This window comes from Halichoeres trimaculatus, unplaced genomic scaffold, assembly GCF_033239565.1.
Source record: "Halichoeres trimaculatus isolate MK-OKI-2021-1 unplaced genomic scaffold, fHalTri1.1 fHalTri1_scaffold_6, whole genome shotgun sequence".
NCBI lineage: Eukaryota > Metazoa > Chordata > Actinopteri > Labriformes > Labridae > Halichoeres > Halichoeres trimaculatus.
In genome coordinates this window covers 35,775,053-35,801,778 of record NW_027437184.1, presented here as the reverse complement: position 1 = coordinate 35,801,778, position 26,726 = coordinate 35,775,053, and the positions used below count along the sequence as shown (strand labels likewise).

Below are 26,726 nucleotides of genomic sequence, written 5' to 3'. Positions count from 1 at the left end.
CGGCTCCACTCAGTGGATCCAATGAGGAGACGCCGCGTCCGGGCCCGACTGTGGAGAGCGAGCCGGTGATAAGGGACTAAAAACTACCGAGAGTGAGCACAAAGAGGCTTTGATTTAAAACAGAGACAGAAAACTAGAAACCGTACAGCCTACCGGAGAAATACGCTTTGCCTGACGCCTCCTCTAACCCCAGCTGTATCGGTTAAATGTAAGTACATGGAGTCTGTCTCATCCAGGGGTATCACAGAGAGCTAGCTCACTAGCTGTCAACTTGTCTTCCAGATATTTCTCTCTCAGCCTTATTGTTTGACCTGGAGGTGGCCCATGTTGTGCAGATGTGTGGGAATTTAACAGGCTATTGATGTAATGTTACCGGATGCTGCTGCAGGTAGCTTAACCAAGCTGCTATTACACATCTGTTACATGTCCTCTGGTTATTCTGTCTAAATGATTTCATTAAGTTAGAGAGTTCATTCTCTGTGCAGCATCACCGTTTTAGATCTGCATTTACTTTGTCATTATTTCAGCTCTGTTTTCATGCATTCTCCAAACAGGAAGTTACCTCTCTCCTCTGCTTTCAGCCTGGTTACTCTGTGTAAATAAGCTTTAACACCTATACTAACGCCACGTGTTTTGAACCTGGCTACACCTTTGTAGGTGGGGTCAGGTGTTTTCAATGATCTGCATATCCTTCGGGCACAGGCCATGGCACAGTATCACAGTGGACTTTCACAGGCTTTAAGTGGGTCAGAGTTACTGGAGACACAATAAGAGAGTGTGCATTCATCAGAGTGGGATCATAATAAACTTGTTTCGCACCTGCTTCCACACATCAAACACAAGCACTGAGCTGTAACATCCATGTGACGTGAAGACTCAGGAGGAAACTTTTCAGAGTACAGGGCTAATAAATATTTCCAATTTCCATGAGGTTTGAGACGGATCCAGAATATTGTTCTCTAAATGTGTATTTCTCCATCTTTACAGCTCATCATGGGGAGGAGGGAGCTGGAGCTTCTTTCTTTGTTCTGCCTTGCTCTGGCCATGTTGCCTTCTCACACAGGTAATCTGATCCATCCACTTTTTGACACAAAGCCTTAGATGTAGTACACTCAGGCATACAGAGATTAATGATTCACATGTCTTTGTGTTCACAGTGTCTGTAGCTGTCATGTCTGTGGACCTGGGCAGTGAGTGGATGAAAATGGCCATAGTGAAACCAGGTGTGCCGATGGAGATAGTTCTTAATAAGTGAGTACCCATGAGTTCTCTTCAGTTTGTCAGACTAAAGAAGAGTGGGTGAAATAAATTGACGAAGGCCTGAGAGACTCTACAATAAAAATTAGTTTGACTTCATCTTATCTTCATTGTTTGCAGGGCAGGTTGCTGATATCACATTGTTGTTGTTGCTGCTTTCTTTGCATTTGATGTAAAACAACAATTGTATACAGTTCATACACTCAGTGGCCACTTTCTCAGATCCACTTTGCTAGTATCAGGTTGGACTCTCTTCTAACTTCAGAACTGTCTTAATTCTCAATGTCATAGATTCAACAAGATGCTAGAAACAAGAGTCGAGTATTGGCGAGAACCTTACGATACAATACGTATCACGATACTTGGGTCAAGATACAATAATATCGCAATATAATGACATTGTGATATATTGCGATATTCTACCCAGTTAACTATTTGACTGAAAACTTTTCTTTTTTATTGTATTTGAAATAATGAAAGTCAGATGCAGTGTTTCATACAAACTCTTAACTTGGATACATAACGTGTCAGATTTGTCTCTTAAACTGCTGTAGCATTAATCTAATGTTGCGAAAAAATTACTGGATGAAAGAAATAGTCATCTGGTGAAAACTGATAAATGTCACATGGTGTGACCAATGTTACTCATAAAACATCTAATATTGTGCAAAACATGACTATGATAACTATTTTGTCAGTCTACTACAAAGTAAAAGTTAATTTTAAAATGGTTTTAAACTGACTGACCCAGGAACAGAGTGAAAACACTGATGTTTACGGCATCAAAACTCACATAATCAAGTTTAGGAATAAAATATTTTAAATATACTTTGAGAATATATTTATTATACAGTTTATAGGCAACATACAGCAGAGTAGCTCTATGGTGCCACCTATTGCAGTGTTGGTGCGGAAGACGTATTGTACTTCCAACTCACATGAAATATTAATTTTTATTTTAACAAAAAATTCAATATTGAGAGTTAAAATATCAAAGTATCACAATGTGTTGCCTTATCAATATTTTACCACACCTCTGCTAGAAACCTTTCGTAGTGATTCTGCTCATGACATGCATGAGCAGAATCTGTCAATCTGTCTGTGTGCTGCTGCAGAGAATCTCCTGCTCCATCACTTACCAAAGGAGCTCTACTGGGCTAAGATCTGGTGACTGTGAAGTCCAGGGAACTCATTGTCAGGTTCAAGAAACCAGTTTGAGATGATTTGAGCTTTATAAGTTTGCCAAAAAATCTCCCCCACACTGTTACACTAGCAGCAGCAGCAGCTGAAGTGTTGATCCAAGGCAGGATGGATCCATGTTTTCATGATGTTTCCTCCAAATCCTGAGCAGACCATCTGATTGTGGAGCAGAAATCCAGACTCATCAGACCAGGAGACGTTTTTCAGTCTTTTATGATTTCAGTTCTGGTGAGCCTGTGTGAACTGTAGCCTCAGTTTCCTGTTCTTAGCTGACAGGAGGGTCACCGGCTGTGGTCTTCTGCTGCTGTAGCCCATCTGCCTCAAGGTTGGACGTGTTGTGGGTTCAGAGTTGCTCTTCTGCAGACCTCAGTTGTAATGAGTGGTCATTTAAGTTACTGTTGCTTTTCTATCAGCTTGAACCAGTCTGGCCATTCTCCTCTGACCTCTGGCATCAACAAGGCATTTTCACCCACAGAACTACTGCTCTCTGAGATGGGTGTGGGTTAAAATCCCAGTAGATGAGCAGTTTGTCAAATACTTAGAACAACAATCATGCCATGTTCATAGTCTCTTAAACCATCTTTCTTCTTCATTCTGATGCTCGGTTTGAACTGCAGCAGCTTGTCCTCACTGTGGATGTTGCAGAGCTGCTGCCATCTGATTGGCTGAATATATTTGTGTTAAGGTGTAGGTGAACACGTGAACCTGATTAAGTGGCTGGTGTGTGTATCTATACTTTCTTTGTAAAGAATACTTTATCCATGGACAACCAAGACACAAAAATGAAGGAATGTTGTGTGTGTGTGTTGTTTTTCTCTTCAGGGAGTCGAGGAGGAAAACACCCACAGCTGTGTGTCTGAAGGAAAATGAGAGGCTCTTTGGAGACAGCGCTCTGGGAGTGGTAAGATCCTCCTTAACAAATCTTCCTCCTTTAATCTTAAATTCCAGTGCTGTGTCATTAACAGTTAATGCACATCATCATTTACATTTCAGTCCGTGAAGAACCCCAAAACCGTTTATCGACACCTCCAAAGTCTCCTGGGCAAAAACTACGACAACCCCCAGGTGGCGCTCTACCAGAAGCGTTTTTCAGAGCACCAGCTGCAGAAGGATCCAGTCAGAGGAACAGTGGTCTTCAAAAACTCAGAGTGAGCAGCTGTGTTTGCATCCTGGTTCATGACCCAGTCCTCATCCTGTGACACATGCACAGTGCACACACGTGTTTGTTCAGTAGTAAAGTTCCTCCAGTGAGGACTGTTAATTAGACTCTGCTTCAGGTCAGAGACTGTGTCGTGCTCTTCTTTCCTCTGGTGTAGACGTTCAGGATCTCATCACAGTTCACAGCCTGACCTTGTGTTTGTTTCTTTCTTCAGAGAAATGGAGTTCATGCCTGAGGAGCTCCTCGGAATGATGCTCAATTACTCCCGCGGCCTGGCTCAGGACTTTGCAGGTCTGTGGACAGAGAGAGAAGCTAAACTCACCGTCATGATGGAGTTTGTTGATAATAAAATTATTTTTGTCCTTTTTTTACTTTAATCTCTCTCCCCCACAGAACAGCCAATCAAAGACGTGGTCATTACTGTCCCCGCCTTCTTCAACCAGGCGGAGCGCAGGGCCGTGCTGCAGGCGGCTCAGATGGCTGGACTCAAAGTTCTCCAGCTGATTAACGACAACACTGCAGTGGCCGTCAACTACGGTGTGTTCAGGAGGAAAGATATCGACAACACGGCTAAGGTACAGCGCCACGGCAACGTTTATCTGTTTGACATGAAGCCACGAGAGCTCCTGAACTCAGGACTTTGTCTCAGGGCTGACCTCTGACTCTGGGCAAGCTTTCATCACAGTTTTCCCTTATACACAGTAAAATAAGAATGTCAGAGTAGTAAAACAGACAAATAAGTAAGAATATATACTGAATAAGATAAGCAGAATAGTTTGAATGATCTCTGAACTGAAGCTCTGATGTAAGTTGATCTTGATTTAGTCCCTGTCAGAAAGTCTGGAGGCTGACCGTGGTGACAGTGTGGTCCAGAACATCCTGATCCAGCCTCGTCTCTGTAAGGCAAACCACACAGCATCCCCCAAACTCTGTATGACCCCATGCTGGTCTTGTTAGCTCCTCCATCGTATTTAGCAGAGATCTTGTGCTGTTTATAATGAGAGGAGAAACAACCGATATATCCTCTTCAAAAAGCCTCCGTTGTCTGGCTCCAGCTCTCGTCCCTTCTAATTTTTGTCCCCCCTGCGTCATATGTGCATCTTAAAGGGGCTGTGAGGACTTTCTTAGTGGTCTTGAAAAAGTCTCCCTATATGCCTGATTCCAATCCACGCTTTAAAATAAGATTATCAGCACTTATACAGGTTATTAGTAAAAACTACTTCATAGCTTCCTGGACTGGATTGATTTACGGCACATAAGTGTCTCTATGACAACACCACACCGGCTAATGACGTTTAGCAGAGAAAAGAGAGATTTGTGTTTTTCTCTGCTGAAAGCAATTTTTGTGATTAATTTTGTTGTGGTGGTGGACACTGGAGCCTGTCAGACAGAAAAAGGACAGAAGAGCAGAAGAAAAATAAATGGGAGAGTGATACAGCATGAGCTAAAGGCTTAAACACAACTTAAAGTGATACTCTGGGATGGAACAAGTTGGGTCCTATCACAAGGTTTGGGGCAGAAATTACCCCTACAGCTGTGTTTTTGTGCAGCAGAAGCCCAGAGCGCTTGCACCAAACACCCCCTCCCTGCTCGTCTGCCGGTTTCCTCTGCACTCAGACGGGGCCATATTTTACTTGACCAAAAACACAAATAAATGGACTCCCACCAAAAAAATCTGATATTGGTCTGCATTCACACGTTACTTTCACACAAAAACACCGCTAAATAAGGCTCTACTTCTCATCGTGTCTCTTCGTCCTGGCAGACTACCTGCGTTTGTTTATATCTGGCACGCCGCGCGCGCGGACTGATACACTAAGTGGTGAGTGCCTCGTAGCCAGCTGTGGCTCTGCAGCGGAGGTAGCACTGTTTTACGACTCGATGAGAACTAGAGCCTTATTTAGCTGTGTTTGTGTGAAAGTAACGCGCTGAAAATTCTCTAAATGAAGCGTGAATGCAGACCAATATCAGATTTTTTCGGTGGGAGTCCGTTTATTTGTCTTTTTGGTCAAGTAAAATATGTCCCCGTCTGAGTGCAGAGGAAACCGGCAGAGGAGCAGGGAGGGGGTGTTTGGTGCGAGCGCCCTGGGCTTCTGCTGCACAAAAACACTGCTGTAGGGGTAATTTCTGCCCTAAACCTTGTGATAGGACCCAACTTGTTCCATCCCTGAGTATCATTTCAAGGCTAAAACAAACTGAAAGCTAGAACAGGAGCTAAAGGCTTAAACATGAGCCAAAGGCTGAGACAGGCTGAAGGCAAAGACACTCGCTAAAGGCTAAAACACAGGCTAAAGGTAAAAACACAGGCCAAACAGTAAAACAGGTACTAACGACCAAAACACATCCAATAGGTTTAAACATGAGCTTGAGGCTAAGACAGGGGCTAAAGGCTAAAACACATGCTTAATGGTAGAACATGGGCTGAAGGCTCAAACACAAACTAAAGGCTAGAACATGAGCTGAACTGAGTGGGAAAATGTTAATTCCACTTTACAGTGGTCTGTTCAAAACTTAGAGTCTATCAATGAAATGAAGAGTGAGGTTACATTATCTCTGCTTGGTAGATGACTGGCAGGACATGACCAGGATTCACTAACGCTAAACATTACAGACATACTGTATCTTAGAGCACCAGGCTGCAAGCTGCACTAAATAAAGCCGGCTACTAAACTACGGAACAAACTGACAAAGTTTGCTTGTTGTCATGTTTCAAACTGTAGCTCTACCTAACTGTTGATGAATACCTTACCTTGTCTCATATCCTGTAAAAAGTTGTCTTGAACAAAGAAAAGTTGAGTTAAAAAGCTCTGATCTCCATTCATTTCCAAAACAAACACGCATGCCTTGTTAAGAGTTAGGTCTTCGTGATAGTGAGCGTGAGACTCCAGGCCAAAGGTGTCGCTGCAATCCAATTAAAACAGATCCTCCTCACAGCCTCCTTAAATATCCAGGGTTCAAGCTTTAGAGCTACCAGCTAAAAACAGTCCACAACTCTCTGCAACTGGGCAGAGGGCAAAGATCAAAGACAGCACCAGAGAAAAATCTGACAAGTTTTTTAAAAAACAGTAAAATGATGCAAGAAACAGAGAATGAACGAGAGCAACTGCAAACAGTCGACTGATTCAATGGTTAAAAACAGCCAGGCTAACAACACTGTCACTGCAAAGCAGCACCCCCAGCAGAGTGCATGGCTGTGAAGCCTGCACAGCCCCAAACGGCTGTCATTAAAAAGGAAATGAACCTTTTTAAACCGTTCTGTAGAAAGGATGCTCTGTGGAAAACAACTCTTTCTGTGGTCGTCTTAAAGCAGACATCCCAAGTACAGCAGGCTCTGTCACACCTGCAGAGAGCAGAGGCTTTAAGAGGTGAGAGGACTCAGCACGTTTCCACTCTCACACCTGAGAGGGGCTCTAATGGTTCTCTAAAATAGTTTGAGCCTGATCAGAGAGGTTTTAGGAAGTATTACAGCTGGATTTAAACCAATCTGTGGACGGTACGAAAAAGAAAATCTCTATCTTGTCGCTACATGTATTCCTCAGTAATCTTGTGAAATTTTTGATGTGACTTGAATGTTTCTGTGACTGAGAGTTTGTTCTTCTTTCTCTCCAGAATGTGATGTTCTATGATATGGGCTCTGGCAGCACCTCTGCCACCATCGTGTCATATCAGACGGTGAAAACCAAAGAGGCTGGCACCCAGCCCCAGCTCCAGATCAGAGGAGTCGGGTAAGTTTCTGAATCATATTTCATCATTAAAGAGGCAAGGCCAGAGAGTTTTGGTGTACTTGTATTCTTATTTGTTTGTTGTTTTTTATTTGTCTTAGGATCTTGGGGCTGTACTCTTTGTAGCTTTAGCCCAAGCATTGTTGTCTCTTTGTCTTGTCTTGTACGTGTGTTTCAATACAATAGCACCTACTAACTTAGGGGTACCTTTCACATTTAAAACGATACAGTACTGATTCCTGGTACCTGGCAATCTGTACTGGTGCTCAACGGTACCCGTTTTCAGTACTTTTGTGCGTTCATGTGGTAAAAAATATCATTTTTTTAATAATCAAATGTGATTAAATCGCCAACTCTTCCACTCCCTCATAGTCACAAGGATGCGTTTAGGTACCTTAACACAGTACATTTTGATTTTACATTTTACATGCCCGGTACTTTTGACAGAATTCGCTGTCATTCATACCTATGAAAGTACCTAATTCGGTACCCATCCCTATACTACTGTGAACTGAATTTCGCAAGGGTACATTAAATGTTCTGAATCTGAATTCAGAGGGTCAGTTGGTTTGGCTCTGATTGGTAGAGAAGATGTTTTAATCCTGATGAATTATCTCACCCAGGGGGATGAGCTGGATTGATGGAGCTCAGAGTCTTGAAGCTCACCTTCATGGTGTCAGATTTTCATCAGCGTAATGCAGCTTTAGGAGGTCCTGGTGATATTTCCCTGTTGGCGAAGTTGTTGTGAGCTGCTTGTTGACCCTCTTTGACTGTAGGGCTGGCACCAGTGACTCACTGTGCTCCTCTCCAGGTTTGACCGAGGCTTAGGGGGCTTCGAAATGGACCTGAGACTCCGGGACCATCTGGCCAAACTGTTCAACGAGCAGAAGAAGAGCCAGAAAGATGTGAGGGAGAACCACCGGGCCATGGCCAAGCTCCTCAAAGAGGCCCAGAGACTGAAGACTGTGCTCAGCGCTAACATGGACTTCATGGCCCAGGTGAGTCCAGAGATGTCGCGACACAGACCTGACGAAGTCCAGATGATCTCACTGTTTGAACGGAGCATCAACTCAGTAATAAATGATTCCTCAGGTTGAAGGTTTGATGGATGACATCGACTTTAAGGCCAAGGTGAGCCGGGCCGAGTTTGAAGAGCTGTGTGCGGATCTCTTTGAGAGAGTCCCTGGCCCGGTGCAGGACGCCCTCACTGCTGCAGAGATGAAGCTGGTAAGTATCCTTCCATGTCTCATACAAGCTGGCCTCCCTGTTACTTTCTGATGACATTTTCTCCTCTCTCCTCGGCCCTCTCACTCGTGATCACTCTGTTTCCTTCAGTTTACTTTGCAGCTGCTCCTGCTCTGTTTTCCTCCTCTCGCCTTCTTTCTCTGCTGCTGAACAGCTCTGTGAAGAAAAGTATTCACTCCAGTTTAAATCTTAAGGATCTGTTTATATACACTGGCACAGAACTGGGAAGTTGTTTCTGAGATGATAAGCACTGTGTATTCATTGATTTTTTTATTTCCTGTGTTTTACAGGAGGAAATTGAACAGGTGATTCTAGTTGGAGGCTCTACTCGAGTCCCCAAGGTTCAGGAAGTCCTTCTCAAAGCTGTGGGGAAGTAAGTGGACCCTGATTAATACCTGTAACCTGTGAAATAAAATGTGATTCCACTTTGTGTCTTTATGGTGTAAAAAGGATAAAGACCACTGAAAAAGGCCATAAAACTTTTTTCTGACATTAAAATCATTTTTTTTAACAACTTTAAAGAAGGGGTATTGGCCTTTTTATTGGTCTTAATTTTATTTAGTCCCTGTGGGGCCTCACTCTTTAAAGCTCTTATTTCATCCCTTGAAGCTGCTGTCTCTTTAAGACTCCCTACTCCACAAACCTCCTTTGCTCTGATAGGCCAACAATCTGAAGGCCTGTTGGGGTGGAGCTATAGGCAGACCTTGGTGTTTGAGGCCCACCCCTCCAACATGTTATAAACCAGTTGAGAAACTGTGATGTAATGACCACAACATTTCAGCAAGTCTCGTGAAGATCTTGTGCAGCTTTTATAACAGAGTGTTTTGATCAGTTACAGACAGATTTGGGGATTTCTACAACTTATGAACAGGCATAGGATTGAAAATCAGCATGTTTGTTCTAAAAATCCAGTATTGTCACTTTATGTCCATGTTTAGCAGAATTCCCCTTCTTAAAGGTTGAATTTCTGACGGTTTTCACAGATTTGGGATTTTAACCTCAGAGTTATAGATTTCAAGTCAAAATTAAATAAAAAAAAAAGATTTCATATGGTCTCATTTACCTGGTGGTCTTGATCCTCCTCTGTAGTTCTGTCCTCTCTGTGTGTAGTTTGGATGAAACATGAAATGTGCTGAAGGTGTTTTCTTCCACAGAGAGGAGCTGAGTAAGAACATCAATGCAGATGAGGCAGCAGCTATGGGCGCCGTGTATCAGGCTGCAGCCCTCAGTAAGGCCTTCAAAGTAAAGCCTTTCCTGGTCAGAGACGCAGCTGTCTTCCCCATCCAGGTCAGTGGAGCTGATACATACATACATACATACATACATACATACATACATACATACATACATACATACATACATACATACATTCATATATACATACGTGTAAATACATACATACATACATAAACATACAAAAACATACATGCATACAAACATATATACAAATATGAGCATACATACATAAATACATACCTTACCATACACACATCCATACAAAGTAACATACATGCATGAATACACAGCATTCATTCCATACATTAAGTTATACCATAGCAGACATACATAACATACATAATATTCATACATAATTCAAATATGTTTAAACAGAAATACATACACCACTGAACATATGTTTATACACATATGCATACAAACATTCGTACAATTCACACATACATGCAAACATACCATACATACATGCATACATGCATGCACGTATGCATGTATGTTTGTATTATAAATGCATTTATAAATCCAAACATGCAATACATACATACATATATTATACATACATTCCAAGCATAAGTTCCAAACTACAATAAATACCATACATACAGTCATACATAACACTGGTACACACATACATTCCATAAATACAGCTATTCATACTTACATTCATACCATGTATGCAGTCATACCATACATGCAATTATACAAACATAAAAATCATACATACCATACATTCATATATATACAAACATGCATGCATATATCATTGTTATATGTCATTGGTATAACATATTTTTATTGAGGTTTTCAATGCTTAATCAAACACGAAAATGTAAAAAATAAAAAAGTATATATATATATACACATATATATAAACACATATATAAATACACCCACACATAATATCACATATACATGAGTATATATACACATAATAAAGGAAATACACACATACGAAACAGGGCTTAGATCTTTTGTTATATTGCATCACTACTTCAATATTTCTATAACAAGTGTTTATAAGGATGAATGGTTGGCTTCAGATACATTACTTTCTAGACATTGTGTCAAATCGAGCAAGATAATCAATAAAGGGCTGCCAAATGCTAAAATACTTAGCAAGATTGCCCATCAAACTATATCTTATTTTCTCCATGTGCAGTACTGATGTGAGCTCAGTTAACCAGGTTTTAAACAGGGGCACAGTTTCAGATTTCCAGAGATTTAATATCACTTTTTTAGCAATTACCATACCATACATAATTGTGCACTGCAGAGAGACTTTGATTAGACAGAGATGAAGAATACCCAAACAATGCCGTCTCAGGGTCTGGTTTGAGCACACAACCATACATTCCAGAAAACCAGCTGAATATTTCACACCAAAAGATATGAAGCCTTGGACATGTCCAAAAAAGGTGGGAAAGAGAGCCCTCGGCAGACTTACAATGCAGACATCATTTCAAATTAACATATATAAATACATAGATACACTCATGCACATTCATATATATAAACAACTCACATACATAAATACATACATGTTAGTGCTGCACGATTTGGGGAAAAGGTGCGATTTGCGATTAGGTGGACAATATTGTGCTTGCGATTTAATAAAAAAAGTTGTGTCATGATGAGTCTACAGACTTGCTTAGTTATCATGAAGAAAAATCTGAACTGCATGTGCTGACATTGCGATTGCGATAATCGTGCAGCCCTAATACATATATACAATTTCAAACATACATACATACATGCATGCATGCATACATACATACATACATACATACATACATCTGTTAATATGTTGTTTAATGCTGTCAAAGTTTTTTTGGGCTCAGTTTGTACCAAGGGGCAACCTCCAGTCTAAGAATATGAGACAATGAGGAAATCTGCTGTTTCTCAGTGTCTGCTTCAGGCTGGCTCTGGACGTCACATCAACATCGAGCAAAAAAAGCTGTTTTTATTCTGGAAATTAACCTATTTACAGCCTGTTTCAAAAAAACATCACAGTTCAGATTGTGAGTTTGCCCAATCAGAGGCACAGCTCAGGCTATCTGACTGATGGGCATCCTATAGCTGTACTCGAACCCCCTGTCACTACCAGTATGGCTGCGATGGCCAATTTGCTTCAAAAGTCTGTTTTAGAAACAGATGGGTGAAGCCAGGGAGACTATGGCCATTAATTACACACTCTATGGTGTGTCTGTGGTTTTCGGATGAAGCCTCAAGTGGACACTATGAATTGCAGCTCTTCGCTGTTCTGAACATAGTTAATTTATCAAAACCTTACCTTGGTAATGAAAATAAGATTTAACAGAACAAAGTCAGGTCTGTAGTAAGAACCTCTTCTTTCATCAGGTGGAGTTCAGCCGTGAGTCGGAGGAGGACGGGGTCAAAACCCTCAAACACAACAAGCGTATCCTCTTCCAGAGGATGGCACCTTATCCTCAGCGCAAAGTCATCACCTTCAACCGCTACAGCGACGACTTCTCCTTCGACATCAACTACGGCGACCTCAGCTTCCTGAGTCCAGAGGAGATCAGGTGAGATCACTGGAGCTTTGGAGCTTTCCTCCCAAGTAGTCTGTAGACAGTGAAGGATGTTGTGTGATCGGACTGTTTTGGTCTGACAGCCCAAAGTGCTCTTCACAGCTTTATGAGACTTTCTGTGTTTACCCAAAGAAAGCTCTCACTTTGCAGTGACTCATGGGAGTTGAGGGAAGCAGAGGAGATTTTGAAGAGTAAAGAAGAGAAATCTTTTTCTCCTCTCCCTGGAGCTGAAGTGTGTGTCTGCTTTGTTGTTATTTTCCTCCTGAGCTCAGAAAGTGGTTTGTAATTGATGCCATGTTGATGGGATAATCTGCCGGGCTGCGTCAGCACTGCTCAGGCTGGACGTTTGTTTTTGTCTATGATTGATCTCCTCTCTTTTCTCTTTGCAGCGTGTTTGGCTCTCTGAACCTGACCACAGTCAAACTGTCTGGTGTTGGCAGCAGCTTCCAGAAGCACACGGACGCAGAGTCAAAAGGCATCAAAGCTCATTTCAACATGGATGAGAGCGGAGTGCTGCTGCTGGACCGGGTCAGTCCTGCTTATCCACGGAGGCAGCTTTCCCCCTGTGTTTGGTCGTGTGTGTGTTTGTGTGTGTGTGAGAGACAGTGCTTGAAATAAGAAAAATGTTTCAGCTCAAGAGACAAAAACAAAAAAACAACATTTTTTATACTTCAAAGGTAGATTTTTCTCACTTTAAATAATTCAGGTGTCCTTTAACATCTGAAAAAAATCAACAACTACTAGAAATGCTTTGATTTCAGTTGTTGCAGCTTCATTATAAGCCTCCAGAGCTGGTAGATGTGGTGTGCTTTAAAAAGCACCCACTTTAGAACACATTTGAAGCTGTGGACAGATTTAGGGAAATGCCTGGCTGTGCAGAGAAGCAGATAAACTGTGTCAGCGAACAGTCCCTGATTTAAGGGAGTCAGTTTCCCCCTGAGACTCAAAATCTAAACCTCCTTTGTGGTTTGTCCTCAGGTGGAATCTGTCTTTGAAACCATAGTGGAAGAGAAAGAAGAGGAATCAACATTAACAAGTAAGTTTGACACATCTGTGAGCTTTGACCTCCATGAGTCAGTCAGTTATGTTTTTCAGCTGGGGGAGGCAGACTCTGGTCTGGTGAAGCTTGTCAATCAAAATCATGCTTGTAAACTACTGTGGGTGAGAGCAGTGCACCCTTTGGATGAGAGATCAGCATGGATATGAGAAGAAGATGTGAGATGACAGAGGCATGGAGAGACATTGCAGGTCAGGAAAGTTCAGGCAGTTCACGCTCAAACTAAAGATGTGCCACAGTAGTTCAGAGAGAATGAGCGGCGTGGTCGTGAGAAAAGACGACAGAATCATGAAATCATGGAGAGAATCAAAGAATGGAGCACTCAATATCTTTTAAACAGACTGTCGAAAACCTATTTCCTGAGTGCTGTCTGGCGTTTGGTGCAGGATGAAACTTTAATAGGGGTTGCACCTGAGCAGAGTGCCGGCAAGATTAAAAAAACAACAGAGAAACACGACACTCCTTTCCTACTGGCCAAAAGTGCGCCACCTCAGCCAATCAGAAAAAATCATACGGTTGCTAAGAGAGAGGGGAAGTTCTGGGGGTTACAACATGCGCATCATCTATTTGTAACTTTTCACGTGTTTGGATTATATTGTTGGTGTGTAGTAGTGTGTATAGTACATAGTGTAATTTGTGTGTCAGAGCAATGAGATACGTGGAAGTTTTACTTTAAATTCTTGTTGACACCTGATGGTTTTGTAAATAGTTGAACTAAAATACCTGGCAATTTCCTGTTTTAATGCAAATAAGTAACGGTATTAGTTGCTAAATTCGTACATTAGCATTTTAAAATTACTATTTATATTTGCATTCTAAGTGATAAAAATGAATCGCTGCACATGTCTCTGGTTTCCACATTGAAAAAAACCCTTTTTCCTACTCTGTTTTTTTTCTAATAGATTTAGGTCCAATGTGTTCATTCACCAAAATGGATAGAAAACTAATATGAATAATCATAATCAATATCAATACACAAATGAAGCGTTGCCATTCTGGTCCAATTGTACCCATCAAAACAACATCCCAAGGACAAATCAAAATATCGAGATATATATTGTATATCTTCACAAGGCCTAAAAATATCAAGATATGGATAGAATGCCATATCGCCTGGCATATCAGATATCAGATTTTTTCGGTAGGAGTCCGTTTATTTGTGTTTTTGGTCGAGTAAAATATGGCCCCGTCTGAGTGCAGAGGAAACCTGCAGAGGAGCAGGGAGGGGGTGTTTGGTGCGTGCGCCCTGGGCTTCTGCTGCACAAAAACACTCCTGTAGGGGTAATTTCTGCCCTAAACCTTGTGATAGGACCCAACTTGTTCCAACCTGGAGTATCACTTTAAAGAGACAGCATCTGAAACAAAGTGTTTTAGACATAGGCTGAAATAAGAGTTTTATAAAACACCAAAGTGAGAAAAGTAGGGATTTTCTTTTAGCTGTAAATCATGTGGAGATAGTACGAGGACACCAGAGGGACAGAATAAAGACTGAAAAAGCACATTACCCCCCTGTACCTGTGCCTACACCAACTGTTACTGATACTTTGGTTATCAGCTACTCATGCTCCAGAAACAAATCATTAAACAAAGGAAATCATAAACATGGTGTGAAGTTTAGAGAAGAGGTTTCTACATGTCCCTGGACTCATCTGTTGAAGTCTCACCTGCTGTATGTCACACCTGAGCGGTCTCTCTGCTTCTTTTCAGAACTGGGTAACACAATCTCTACTCTGTTTGGAGGAGGATCTTCAGAACCTGCTGTAAATACCACTGAACCTGTCCAGGTACGCTCAGCCACACACACAGCATATGTGAACAGTATGAAGTCATGGGGTCTCCACCTCTCTGTCAGAGAAACACATGGAAAGCCCAGCCTGTGATCACAGCTAACTTTACTCTCTGATCCCTTCTGTCCAGGACGAGGAGGAGGTGCCTCCAGAGTCCGGGAAGGAAGGCAAAGAAGAGGAGGGTAAGGAGGATGCTCAGAAGGAAGAGGCCGCTGGCGAGAAGCCAGACAACGCAGAGAAAGAAGCAGGCGAGGAGAAGACTCAGGAAAAGACTGAAGAGCCAGGCAGCAAGGTAGGATCAGATGACAATCCGTGAAGGCTGAGGAAAAGGTTAAATTCATGCTGCAGACTTGGTTTAAAACTTAACAAATGTCTCCTGTTAAAGGAGGAAAAGGAGGGAGATAAGCCTGCAAACACAGAGGAGGAGAAGACTGAAGAGAAGAAGGCCAAACCTCAGAAAAAGAGCAAGATCTCTGAAGACATCACGGTGGAGCTGGTCATCAAAGACATCCTCGACCCCTCCGCTGAGGAAGTCACCACCTCCAGGAAGAAGTACAGCAGAGATTTATTTTTCCTGTTCATGCCTGTTAGTTTATTCTAAATGTAAATCTCTAAAAATGAGTCTGTGTGTCTCCTCAGGTTACAGGATTTAACAAACAGAGACCTTGCCAAACAGGAGAGAGAGAAGTCACTCAACAGTCTGGAAGCTTTTATCTTTGAGACACAGGTACCCATCACTCATCTCTGCCTGTTTCTCCTTCTTTAAACTCTTTATACATCCTTTTCTATGATATGACCCTGTCTCTGTGCTCTGTGTTCAGGATAAGCTCTACCAGGACGACTTCCAGCTGGTTGTGTCTGAGGAGGAGAAGGAGCAGATCTCAGGGAAGCTGAGCGAGGCCTCAGAGTGGATGGACGAGGAGGGATACTCGGCCTCCACCAAGCAGCTGAGAGAGAAGCTGTCGCAGCTGAAGAGTCTGTGTAAGGACATGTTCTTCAGGGTGGAGGAGCGACGCAAGTGGCCCGACCGCCTAGCTGCGCTGGACAGCATGCTCAACACCTCCAGCTTCTTCCTGAGGTGAGTGTGGACGAGAAGAATGAATGTCTGGTGACCACGTGTCTACTCAGCAGGTCTGAGCTCACTGTCTGCTGTCTCCCTCTGACAGGAGCGCAAAAATGATCCCAGAGGACGACCAGATCTTCACTGAAGTCGAGCTGAATCTGTTAGAAAAAGTGATCAACGAAACAACGGTGGGTGGAGATGACTACATCGTCAGTGTGTGTTGTGTTTAAACACTGGAGACTAGCATTAAGTGATCTTAACCCTTTCAGGCTCAAATTAAGTTTTAGTGACAGAAAAAATCTGATATTTGGGGAAAAATATCATATGGGGTAGTTATATACTAATCTGACTTTTTTGAGAGAAACCTTCACGTGCAATGCATTCTGGGATATTGCAACATTGTTATAAAGCTACCCCTAGTAAAAAACTCAGGAGATAAAATCTACTAATTGGCGCGCACAGGGCTTGACATTAACTTTTTTGCTCACCAGCCACTGTGGCTAGTGGTATCCCAGAGTTACTAGCCACTCAGTATTTTCACTGGCCACAATTTGTTGTTGGATAATTATGTTCAATATGGTTAAAGCCGATGATGACATGCTAAAGTTTACTTAAAAAAGATTTACAACCTCTTTAAATGTAAATGACCCCTATGCACACTCAAAACAAGACTACATCAATGTTAAAATCCACAGGTCCTTAATCAGGTATTCAGCTCTGATAAAATTGTGTGTAACATTGTGCTTCTTTCATATGAAAATATGCAGTCTATTAAGACATAGTAATTAAAATATTAGTTTGTTGTTGCTTATAATAAAATGGTAAAGGGGATTAATTTAACAGATAAAAACTCAGCAAGAGACACTGTCGGGGTGTTGTGGCTAAATCTTTTCACCCAAGTCTGATCTGACCTCTGTCAGCAGTGACGTCCCAAAGTCTTCCACGAATGGACCAATGATGAGCAAACGCTTTATGCAGGCAGTACTCATGGGAGTTGTAGTGTCGTGGTTAGGCTTTACACGATCACAGTTTTTGGGCCGATCACCGATCAGTGAGTATAAATAAACCAATAATTGATCACCGATCCGATCACGTGAGGAGCAATATGTACTTATATACTTATGTGCTGTTTCCTGAGTATCAATCTTGCCATGCCCCAATCTGACAGAGATACATGGGTTAAACATCAATGACCTCTGGAGGGCATTAAAGGACTGACAAGTTCAGTTAAGTTCAGCCTGGACAATCAAAAATATAACCCAAGACAAAAATAATTAGCTCAACTTATAGTAATTAAATTACTTTATTTTAATTAATTACTTTCCTGTAACAAGTAAATGCTGAAATTTAAAGATAGTAATGCTGCCTCAAACATACTGCAGCATTTAAAATAAAATAACACTCACAGACTGTAACTCTAGTGCAAATAGAACGAAGCTGCCTCAAAACATTCATATACATCCACGAAATTAACAGTTTTTTTAATCCTGAATCATTTGTTCTCGGTTACAAACAAATAAACATGGCGATGCTATGAAACTAGTTTGGAGTAAATGAGACAGATTAAACACGACCGTGACGTCATTGATTGATTGGTGATTTATGACATGACGCCCGATCCTGATCATTACAAAAAATGCCAAATATCGGCCGATCCGATATAGCCGATATGATCGGTGTAAAGCCTAGACGTGGTCTTATATTGCAGTTGGTTTATTATTTCAGATGCCGTTTGAGAAAACTACATTTAAACGTGTACATAAAATTCAACCCGCCAAAGTGGCTAATAGGAGCGACGGAGTTACTAGCCACTGCCGAAATCCACCCGCATTTGGCCGGTTGGCCGGTGTTAATGTCAAGCCCTGGGCGTGTACTGTATCTATATACATTCAGGATTCATCTTATGCATTTCAGTGAAACCAAGGAGGCAGCCATGTTGGAAGTGACACAGCTCTGCCAATTGCTGGAAATAGCGGGAAACTGTTTGTTGCAAAGTTCTGCAGTGGTACTTCAGAGAAAAAAAAAGGCTCATAAAATGTGCATGTGGAGTAATTAGGTAACTAGCAATTAGCTGTTGCAAATCTGCAACGTCTGCCTTGAGAGGGTTAAATCAGTCATTCCCAAAGTCTGGGTCCTGACCCAAAGGTGGGTCACCAGAGACTTTTTATGGATCACCAAATTACTTTTCAAAATGTTTACACGAAAGTCACGAGTTCCTTGACCAGAGGAAGTCTCCCCTCACCTATTTGTTTACTGATGATTGGCTCCTCACACTGTCATAGCTTGTTGTGTTTTCATTGTGAAGGGTCATCATCACCACAATGTTTACCGTAACTGGAAACATGTAACTGCTTTTCAAAAGTCTGAAGCCATGATCTGGTGTTGCTCAAACAACCAAAGCCACACCAACATATCTTTCCTACTGTTTTACAGCACTCAGAGGAAAACACTGTCACTGTGTCACCATCACACACATGAAAGAGCTGACCCTTTGATTACTTTGATCGTTAGTTTCCAAAAGATAGATTTGAAGTCAGATACTAAACCCTTTTGAGTTTGAAAGTCCAAAGACGTTGCTGGATCTTGAACAGACACCAGCTGCAGAAACAGGCTGAAAAAGAGGCATGGACGGATGCTTTTACCTTTGTTCTGGATGAACATCGCATCTTAATATCTTGTCCTGAATATCACAAGACTGGGTACAATTCTGAAAAGCAAGCAGGCTAACCCGCACAGTAAAAACGCAAGTATTTTCAGAACGTAAGCCTAACAAAGCTGTAACGCATTTGTCAAATATGTTAGGCCTGTCAGCTGGTACAAAAGATGTAATATGATGTGAAAATATGATAAAAGAATCCTTTTTCATCCTGTCAATTAAATCACAGACGACATATTTGGATTGGGTCACCATGGCTTGTTTCCCCAAAAATGTGGGTCACCTGAAAAAAAGTTTGGGTCAGTCTGTGAGGATGATTTCTCACAGACTGACTGTTTAGACCAGTGTTACCCAACCCTGGTCCTGGAGGACCCCCTGTTTTAGATGTTTCCTGACTCCAACACATCTGATTCAAATGATCAGCTCGTTGTCAAGCTCTGCTGGAGCCTGATAACGAGCCATCCATTTGAATCAGGTGTGCTGGAGTGGGGTAACATCTAAAACATGCAGGGCACGGGGTCCCCCAGGACCAGGATTGGGAAACACTGGTTTAGACCAATGTGCTCAAACTGTTTCAGACCAAGGACCCCTTGGACCTCAAGCTGAACTGCCCCAGAACAACAGTCCAGATAGCAAACTGTTATATTATAAACTCTCATCATGCTACGGCTAAAATACACCAGATGCATCTCTAGTCACAGCACAGATACACAGATAGGTTTCTATTCAAGTCAGTGTGTCACCTCACTGGATCCCCACTGTTGTGATCCAGCTGCATCCCTGCTCCATTAGCAGATACACAACTGTTCTGTTTTTGCTGGATACCGGCATGACAATGCTTTGTCAGTTAGCCGTAAGACAAATCAGGTAGAACAGGAAGTTGTGTGCAGAATCCACCTAATAACAGCTAATAATCAGAGAGGAGAGGACAGTGGATAGAGCAGGAAGCAGGGTGAGAGTGGGGAGTGACATGTGAGAAACAGGCCACAGACTGGACTTGAACCCAGGCCGCCTTCTGGAACAGCAAACCTCATGGAGTGCGACCTAAACCACTTGGCCATCTGCGTTCCATAAATGATTTTTATTTATTTCCTTAGAAGTTGGTCTGTTTTGCTCGGTGTGTACATGTTTTCAGGTCTTTCTGCAGCCATGTTACAGCCCAAAATTTGACAACAACCCAAAATGCAATAAAAAATGTAATAAAACCCAAAATGTAATAACTTTTTGCCCAAAATGTTTTAAAATGTTAAATTTCAGGTCGGTTGTTGCATTTTGGGCTCAGCACTTTTTTTTACATTATCTTCAAGACATTACATTTCAGGTTCACTACTTTTTTGTATTACATGGTGGGTCCTTGTTACGTTTCAGGTTCTAACAATCCAGCCTCATGTGGATTCTGAATAAACAACAACCTTTGAACCTTCGGCATAGGCCTCATTTTTCTAATCCAGATGTTTCCCCTTAGTCACAACGTGCATCATACATGTTACAATGTTTTCCAATAATTTTCTACACCTCTCCTTCAACAGTATCATGAATATTACAGCCATTTGAAATAGCACTGCTTGTGTAGATAGGTCTACTCACCCATCAACCTCAGACGTAATGGGAAGAATTTATCTTTGGGTTAGGGCTAAAACCCTAACCCTATCCCTCTCTTGTTCTGATTGAGTCCCAGTGAAATTGATTTGTCTTTTTTTTTTCTTTTTTTTTCACATTAAATGTCCTGTGAAAAAAAAAAAAAATTTACTCACAGCCATGGTTAACCACTTGTGGCCCGTGAACCCCAATATGAGAAACACTGGTTGAGAATGACTGTAGGAACCACACCCACCCAGGAAACCCACCCAGCCTAATTATAAATTTGTCCGCTTTGAATCACAATGATGATGTAAATGTGTAAATGTCAGCCTTCCTGAGCACATTAGTTCATTAATCTGTCCGTTCTTATTCCTTAAAGTGAACTAACTTCATGTGTTGGATCTTATTTGTACCCTTCAGACGTGGAAGAATGAAACCGTAGCAGAGCAGGAGAAACGCTCTCCCAAGGAGCGACCCATCTTACTGTCCAAGGACATCGAGTCCAAACTGTCCCTGCTGGATCGAGAGGTCAACTACCTGCTCAACAAAGCTAAATTTACCAAACCCAAAGCCAAACCCAAAGCCAAGAACAGCACCAGCTCCGAAAAGAGCAGCAAAGCCAACGAGACGACGGAGGAGAAGGTGATCCCTCCCGCAGAGGAGAGCACGGATACCAAGAGCGGTGGGTCATAGAGAAACACTCACTTACCGTCATGAACTTCTCCCTGAAACATGTGGAGAGAGGATTTTAACCAGTGCTGTTATTCTCACACAGAGAGCCCAGAGGAGGCACAGCCGGCTGGAGCCCCGCCCACAGAGGAGAACGCCGCACAAACAGACTCAGACAGTCAGTCGCAGGAAACAGAAGAAACAACAACAGGTCGGTCTCCCAAACCTGGCCCCGGTGACGGAGAGCTTTAGGTGACAGACAACACGACTGCTCCACTCTGAAGCGTTACTTTAATTCCTGGGTCCGAGACTTTGACCTGTTTCAGGGTTACAGACCAGCGACAAGGTTCATAGTTATTAATTAACTGAACTGAAAATACTGAAAAACCTGAAAATCAGGTTCAGGTTTCTACTGCAACATGAAGTTTGATCAGAAGTACGAGAAGCCCATCATCCCTACCCCTCTCATCTTAACACCCAGTCCCTGCCTCATAACTCCAGCTGAACTGTCCTCCATCACTGCAGCCTGAGAAATCTAAATGTACTCCTGACCCCAACCCAGCCATCCTGGTTAGAAACCTTCTCCCTGACAAGAATCATTAACTCCTTTTCCAGTCTGGTCCAAGTCCCCAAAAATCTTAAAGGTCCCATATTCTGCTCTTTTTCTGCAGTTTAATATGGATCATTGATGTCTTCATGAAATGGTAGTAACATGTTTTGGTCCAAAAAGCCAATAAATCAAGCACAGCAGCGTTGTTTCCAGGCTCTCAGAGCCCCTCTGTTCAGAACGCTCTGATTTAGGGTGTGTGACCTTTATATGTAAATGAGCCAAAAACAGCCACACTCTCCCTGTTGCTGGAGAGATTTCTCTCCAGATGCGAGGAGAGGAGTGGGTGGGGAGGGGGTTCGGGGGTATTTGCTCCGATGGACCAATCAGACCAAACTTGCTCCTGATTTGTCAAAAAAAGGAATCGCTGACGTCAGTAAACCCCGGAAATTCCAAACAGCTCGTTTTAGGTCAGGATTTTACATTCATAAGCACTACTAAGTACAGGTTTTGTCATTAAATATCACATTTTGTGGGCTGGGAGGAAAGCCAAAGACCCACAAATTTAACTAAAAGACTTAATAAAGTGATTTTTGCATAATATGGGACCTTTACATTTGCAGTTGTTACCCCCATCTTTAAGAAACCTAGACTCCATCCTCCTGGCCCATCTCCAACCTCCCCATTCTGTCAAAAATCCTGGAATGTGTTGTTGCCCTCCAAATCAAGTCCCACCTCACCATTAACATTTATTTTGGGCCTTTTCAGTTCAGTTTCTATCCTCAGCACAGCACAGAAACCGCACTCCTCAAAATCCCCGACCTTCTCTTGTCCTTCCATTCTGGCCTCCTCAACATTCTTATCCTCCTCAATCTCATCGCTGCATCTAATCCAATAAACCAGAATATTCTTCTTTCCCGCCTGGAGCATACCATCAACATCTCCAGAGATGCACTCTCTTAACTGACATCCTACCTCACTGACTTCAACAGTTCATTTATATCAACAACTGCCCATTTTTACACCTTCATGTACCAACATGTACATGTCCTTTTCAAACCATGATACTGTCACTGCTCTCATACTTCCTGTCCTTTATGTTTGCATTGCTGTTAACCAATACATTCACCTGGGGGGTGCAGCCAAGAGTCAAAAGTTTATGACAACAACAAACTCCAAAACAAACATGGCGACTGTAGAGGAGGTGTTGCTGATGTACCTATAACATAAAAGACAAAAACTGAGACAGCGTTGTAGGAGGCGGTGGTTGATGAGGCTGTTTAATACATCACAAAAAATTCACCATTGTTGTTTCTTCTTCATGTCTCACTAGAGCTACGTATAGGGTAGTGACAACAACACTGCCTGACGATTTCTTTAAGTTTCATGGAAACATGCAGATATACGGATAAAATGAAAGCAGAGCACGGACAGAAGGCTTCGTCCATATCTGGATCCTTATTTAACGTTGAGCATACATGGGCCTTAGCACTGCTCCTCCAGCTCATGGCCTCCCTCAGAGTTTGTTGTTTGGTCCCTCTTGGTCATTGTTTACTGGCTCCCCCTTGGTAACCTCATCTGTCAAAATAGCCTTCACTTCCACTTCTACGCTGATGATATCCAGCTCTACTTTTCAACCATATCCATAACCACAGAAACACACTCCACAATAGATAGATAGATGGATAGAAGATGGAAAGAAAATACTTTATTTATCCCCAAGGGGAAATTCAGGAGTCACAGCAGCATTTAAGAAAACAAAAGTAAGAAAGTGTATAGAAAGTGCAAAAAGGTCCACAAGAAAATAGATGACGACATCCTGTCCACCACTCTCCAGCCCAGCCAGTCTCCACCTCCACAGGGTCCAGGACTGAGCCTCCCCAGCAGTCTGTTCAGTCTCTGTCTCCTGGATCCTGTCTGCTCACAGCAGGCGAAGCTCCTCCAATGTGGTGCCGGCTTCCGATGTTAGCTCCGTCAGCCACGTCCGTGAACAGCACGATGCCACTCTGCCCTCCGGCAGCCCCTCTGCTGCTGGGCTAGCGCGGCTAGCTCGTCCATTCCACCAGAGATAGATCCCATGTTCCCAACAACAATGGATGGAAGGACAGGTCCACGTCGTCACCTCCCAACTCACACCCGAGAACCAGCACGTCATCCTCACCTCCTCCTCCTCACCTTGAGGGAAATCATCAAGCCCTACACTAGTTAGCATTGACATGCTACAGGCTGCTAGCAGCTAATTTCACATGTAAACAATGCAGCCATGGTTACATGTGGGATCTCCAGACAAACACAGGAGAAAAGTAGTAAAAATATCACTGAAGCCACAAAAAGTTTGGTGTCTATGACCAACAATGAACCATACAAAGTAATGATCCACTCCAAATACAAAGATGACGAAAAAGAGACGAAAAAAATCACAGAAACGGACAAAGAAGAGAGAGCTGCTACAACAGGCAGCTACTTGGGCAGCGCCTAGCAAAGAGACAAACAATCATTCACTTCCTCACTGAAAAAAAAAAAAAAAAATGACGTATCACAATTTCTTATAACTTGACTTTAACTGATCAAACTTCGTAATTATGAGCCCTAAGTCCCTCATTAATCCCATTCAGAATTTCAGTCTCACATTCAATAACTCAAACATATCTCCTGCACCTCAAATCTGTAACCTTGGAATCGTTTTGACAGGAGCCTGTCTTTTCAACACCAGCTCACTAAAACAGCCTTCTTCCACCTCAGAAACAGCCCACCTCTGTTCATTTCTCGCTTTCTCCGCTGCCGGAACACTGACCCATGCATTCATCACATCATGCTTAGATTACTGCAACAGCATCCTCTATGGTACATCTTCCAAAGTCCTCATAAACTACAGTACATCATGCAACTCTGCTGCACGTCTCCGCACCTGCACCCGCTCCCGTGACCACATCACCCCCGTCCTCAAATATCTTCATTGGCTTTCCATCCCTTACAGCTTACAGTTTAAAAGGGCCCCTTCCTACCTGACTGACCTCCACTCCTGTTCAAAACTGCTCTGACCCTTCAACGCCCAATTCTTGGTTAATCTCTTTAAGTTTGGGTTCGATGTGTGCTTATGCTGTTGTTTTATTTTGTTTGAATTATGTGTGATTTGTCTATTTTTCTATTTTGGTGTTGATTTAAAATATTGTTCAGCATCCTTAAACGATGTCCCTCTTTTCTCTTTTCTTTGCCTCCTCATCCTCAGGACCCACAGAGAAGGCCCAACCTGAAAACCACATAGACGATGAATTATAACAGCTGGAACCTGGAGAAGAAATCACTATATTTATTGACAGTGTTTAAATGTTTGAGCTCCTTCTCACTTTAGTTTTTCTGTTGGTTTTTTTTTCATTTTTTACTTTTTGTTTTTTTTTTGTCCCCGGTAACTGGACCGTCTGAACCTCATTGGTTAACCAACAAAAACTGCTCATCTTACCCCCCTTTCACCACCCCCTGCTGTGCTGCTCACCTCCTCAGTTATCAACAGACACTCGGACACCACGGAGACAGATTCGGGGTCAGAGAGCGAGAGAGGACAGCGGTGTCTGCTCACACTCGAGTTACATGAACATTGTGAGGAGTTGGAAGCTGTTGGACTCTCTTTCATCTTTGCATCTTTAACTTCTGCTGTATGTTGATGGAAGGTCACCTGTACACCTGAACTGTCGCTGCCTCTCAGAGCACTGTGTGGAGGATGTGGTGGTGTGTGGGCTGATCAATAAAACCTGGACCTCTACGTTTAAGGTGCACCTCACAGACCCCAGAGTCTAAAGAACCTCTAATGTAGAACAGACGAGAATCAGGGCCACAGAAAAAAAAAATGATTGGAGGAGCTGGAGGATTTATGAAAGGAATATTTTGTCCTGAATTTCCTCATTTAGTCTCAAAAATCAGCAAAAAGTCAGAATTAAAAAATACATTGTTTTTCCCTCCAAATAAATATCCTGTGGCCTTAATCATTCTCTGTGTGATAACAAAGCTCGAGGAAGCGTTTCTTGAATATTTGTCAAAGCATTCTCAACCATTAGACAGAACACTCTGACTTTAGAGGAGTAACAACTGGCTGCGCTGCTCTGTAAAAACATGTGATTGGATAGCTCCCTGACTTTTCTGTGACTGGTCAACTTGAGTTTTTTTTTTAAGGCTAAAGCTGCTTGATGCGTCTCTGACTCACGCAGACTCGTCCAGCACTGAAGCCAGGAAAAACATGTTAAGGTAATAACGCTTGGAGAGGCTTCAAACTCTTCCTCACCTGAATACTTTAAATCTGGTTGACAGGTTTCAATTTGTTTATTTGTTTTTGGATGATAAAAAGAGGGAGCAGACTCCAAAGACTCTTGCGACCACATTTAAATGAGATTCAGATAATTTGAGTGATAAGTAATGATCGATCTGGGAAACCACACTGAGTTACCTCTCCTCAGACAGTTTTATCAGTGAAGTATCAGAGAAATGAGCGAGAAAAGAGCATTGAGTAAACTTAATTTAGGACAAATAAAGAGTCCTCTGCACTGTTAAGGAAGGAGATAAAGCTTGTGTGCACCACTGTTACTCTCTGAGGCTCATCATCTGTTCTTCAGCCCTGGATGTGTTATGTTTTTTTGGTTCAACTCCATATATATACAAGTCTCAGAAGCTGCCAAACCTGGTGGTGTTAAAGTTGTCACTACTGGTGATCTGACTGGGGGGTGGGTCTTTGTGTGCTTCTGTGTTTGTTGCACTCGGTGTCATCTGAAGGGCTGACTGGGAGAAAAATCAAGAGTTTAGGAATGAGATGAAAATGATGCTGTGTGTTGAAGCTGTTAATAAAGAGATCTGTTGGTTTTTAACTTCTTCGTGCTTGAACACTCATCAGCCACTGTATTAGATACATCTATTCAGCAGCTTTTCAATACAAATATCTCATCCACCAATCAGGTGAAAGCATTCAGACGTAGACATGGTGAAGACAAGCTGCTGAAGTTCAAACTGAGC

General features: G+C 42.3%; 1 protein-coding gene across 1 annotated transcript; it reads left to right on the top strand.

Annotated features, from left to right (window-relative positions):
* Positions 1–26,559, top strand: hyou1 (hypoxia up-regulated 1). Its single transcript, XM_074672826.1, has 24 exons — positions 1–208; positions 988–1,063; positions 1,158–1,251; positions 3,280–3,358; positions 3,451–3,605; positions 3,831–3,907; positions 4,010–4,191; positions 7,226–7,341; positions 8,150–8,336; positions 8,431–8,565; positions 8,874–8,956; positions 9,738–9,870; positions 12,178–12,362; positions 12,758–12,896; positions 13,347–13,404; positions 15,133–15,209; positions 15,343–15,504; positions 15,598–15,764; positions 15,852–15,939; positions 16,034–16,290; positions 16,379–16,463; positions 20,933–21,194; positions 21,288–21,392; positions 24,958–26,559. Exons 2-24 carry the CDS (start codon positions 994–996, stop codon positions 25,005–25,007), a joined length of 2,946 nt encoding a protein of 981 aa, XP_074528927.1. The 5' UTR covers positions 1–208; positions 988–993; the 3' UTR covers positions 25,008–26,559.
* The last annotated feature ends 167 nt before the right edge of the window (positions 26,560–26,726 follow it).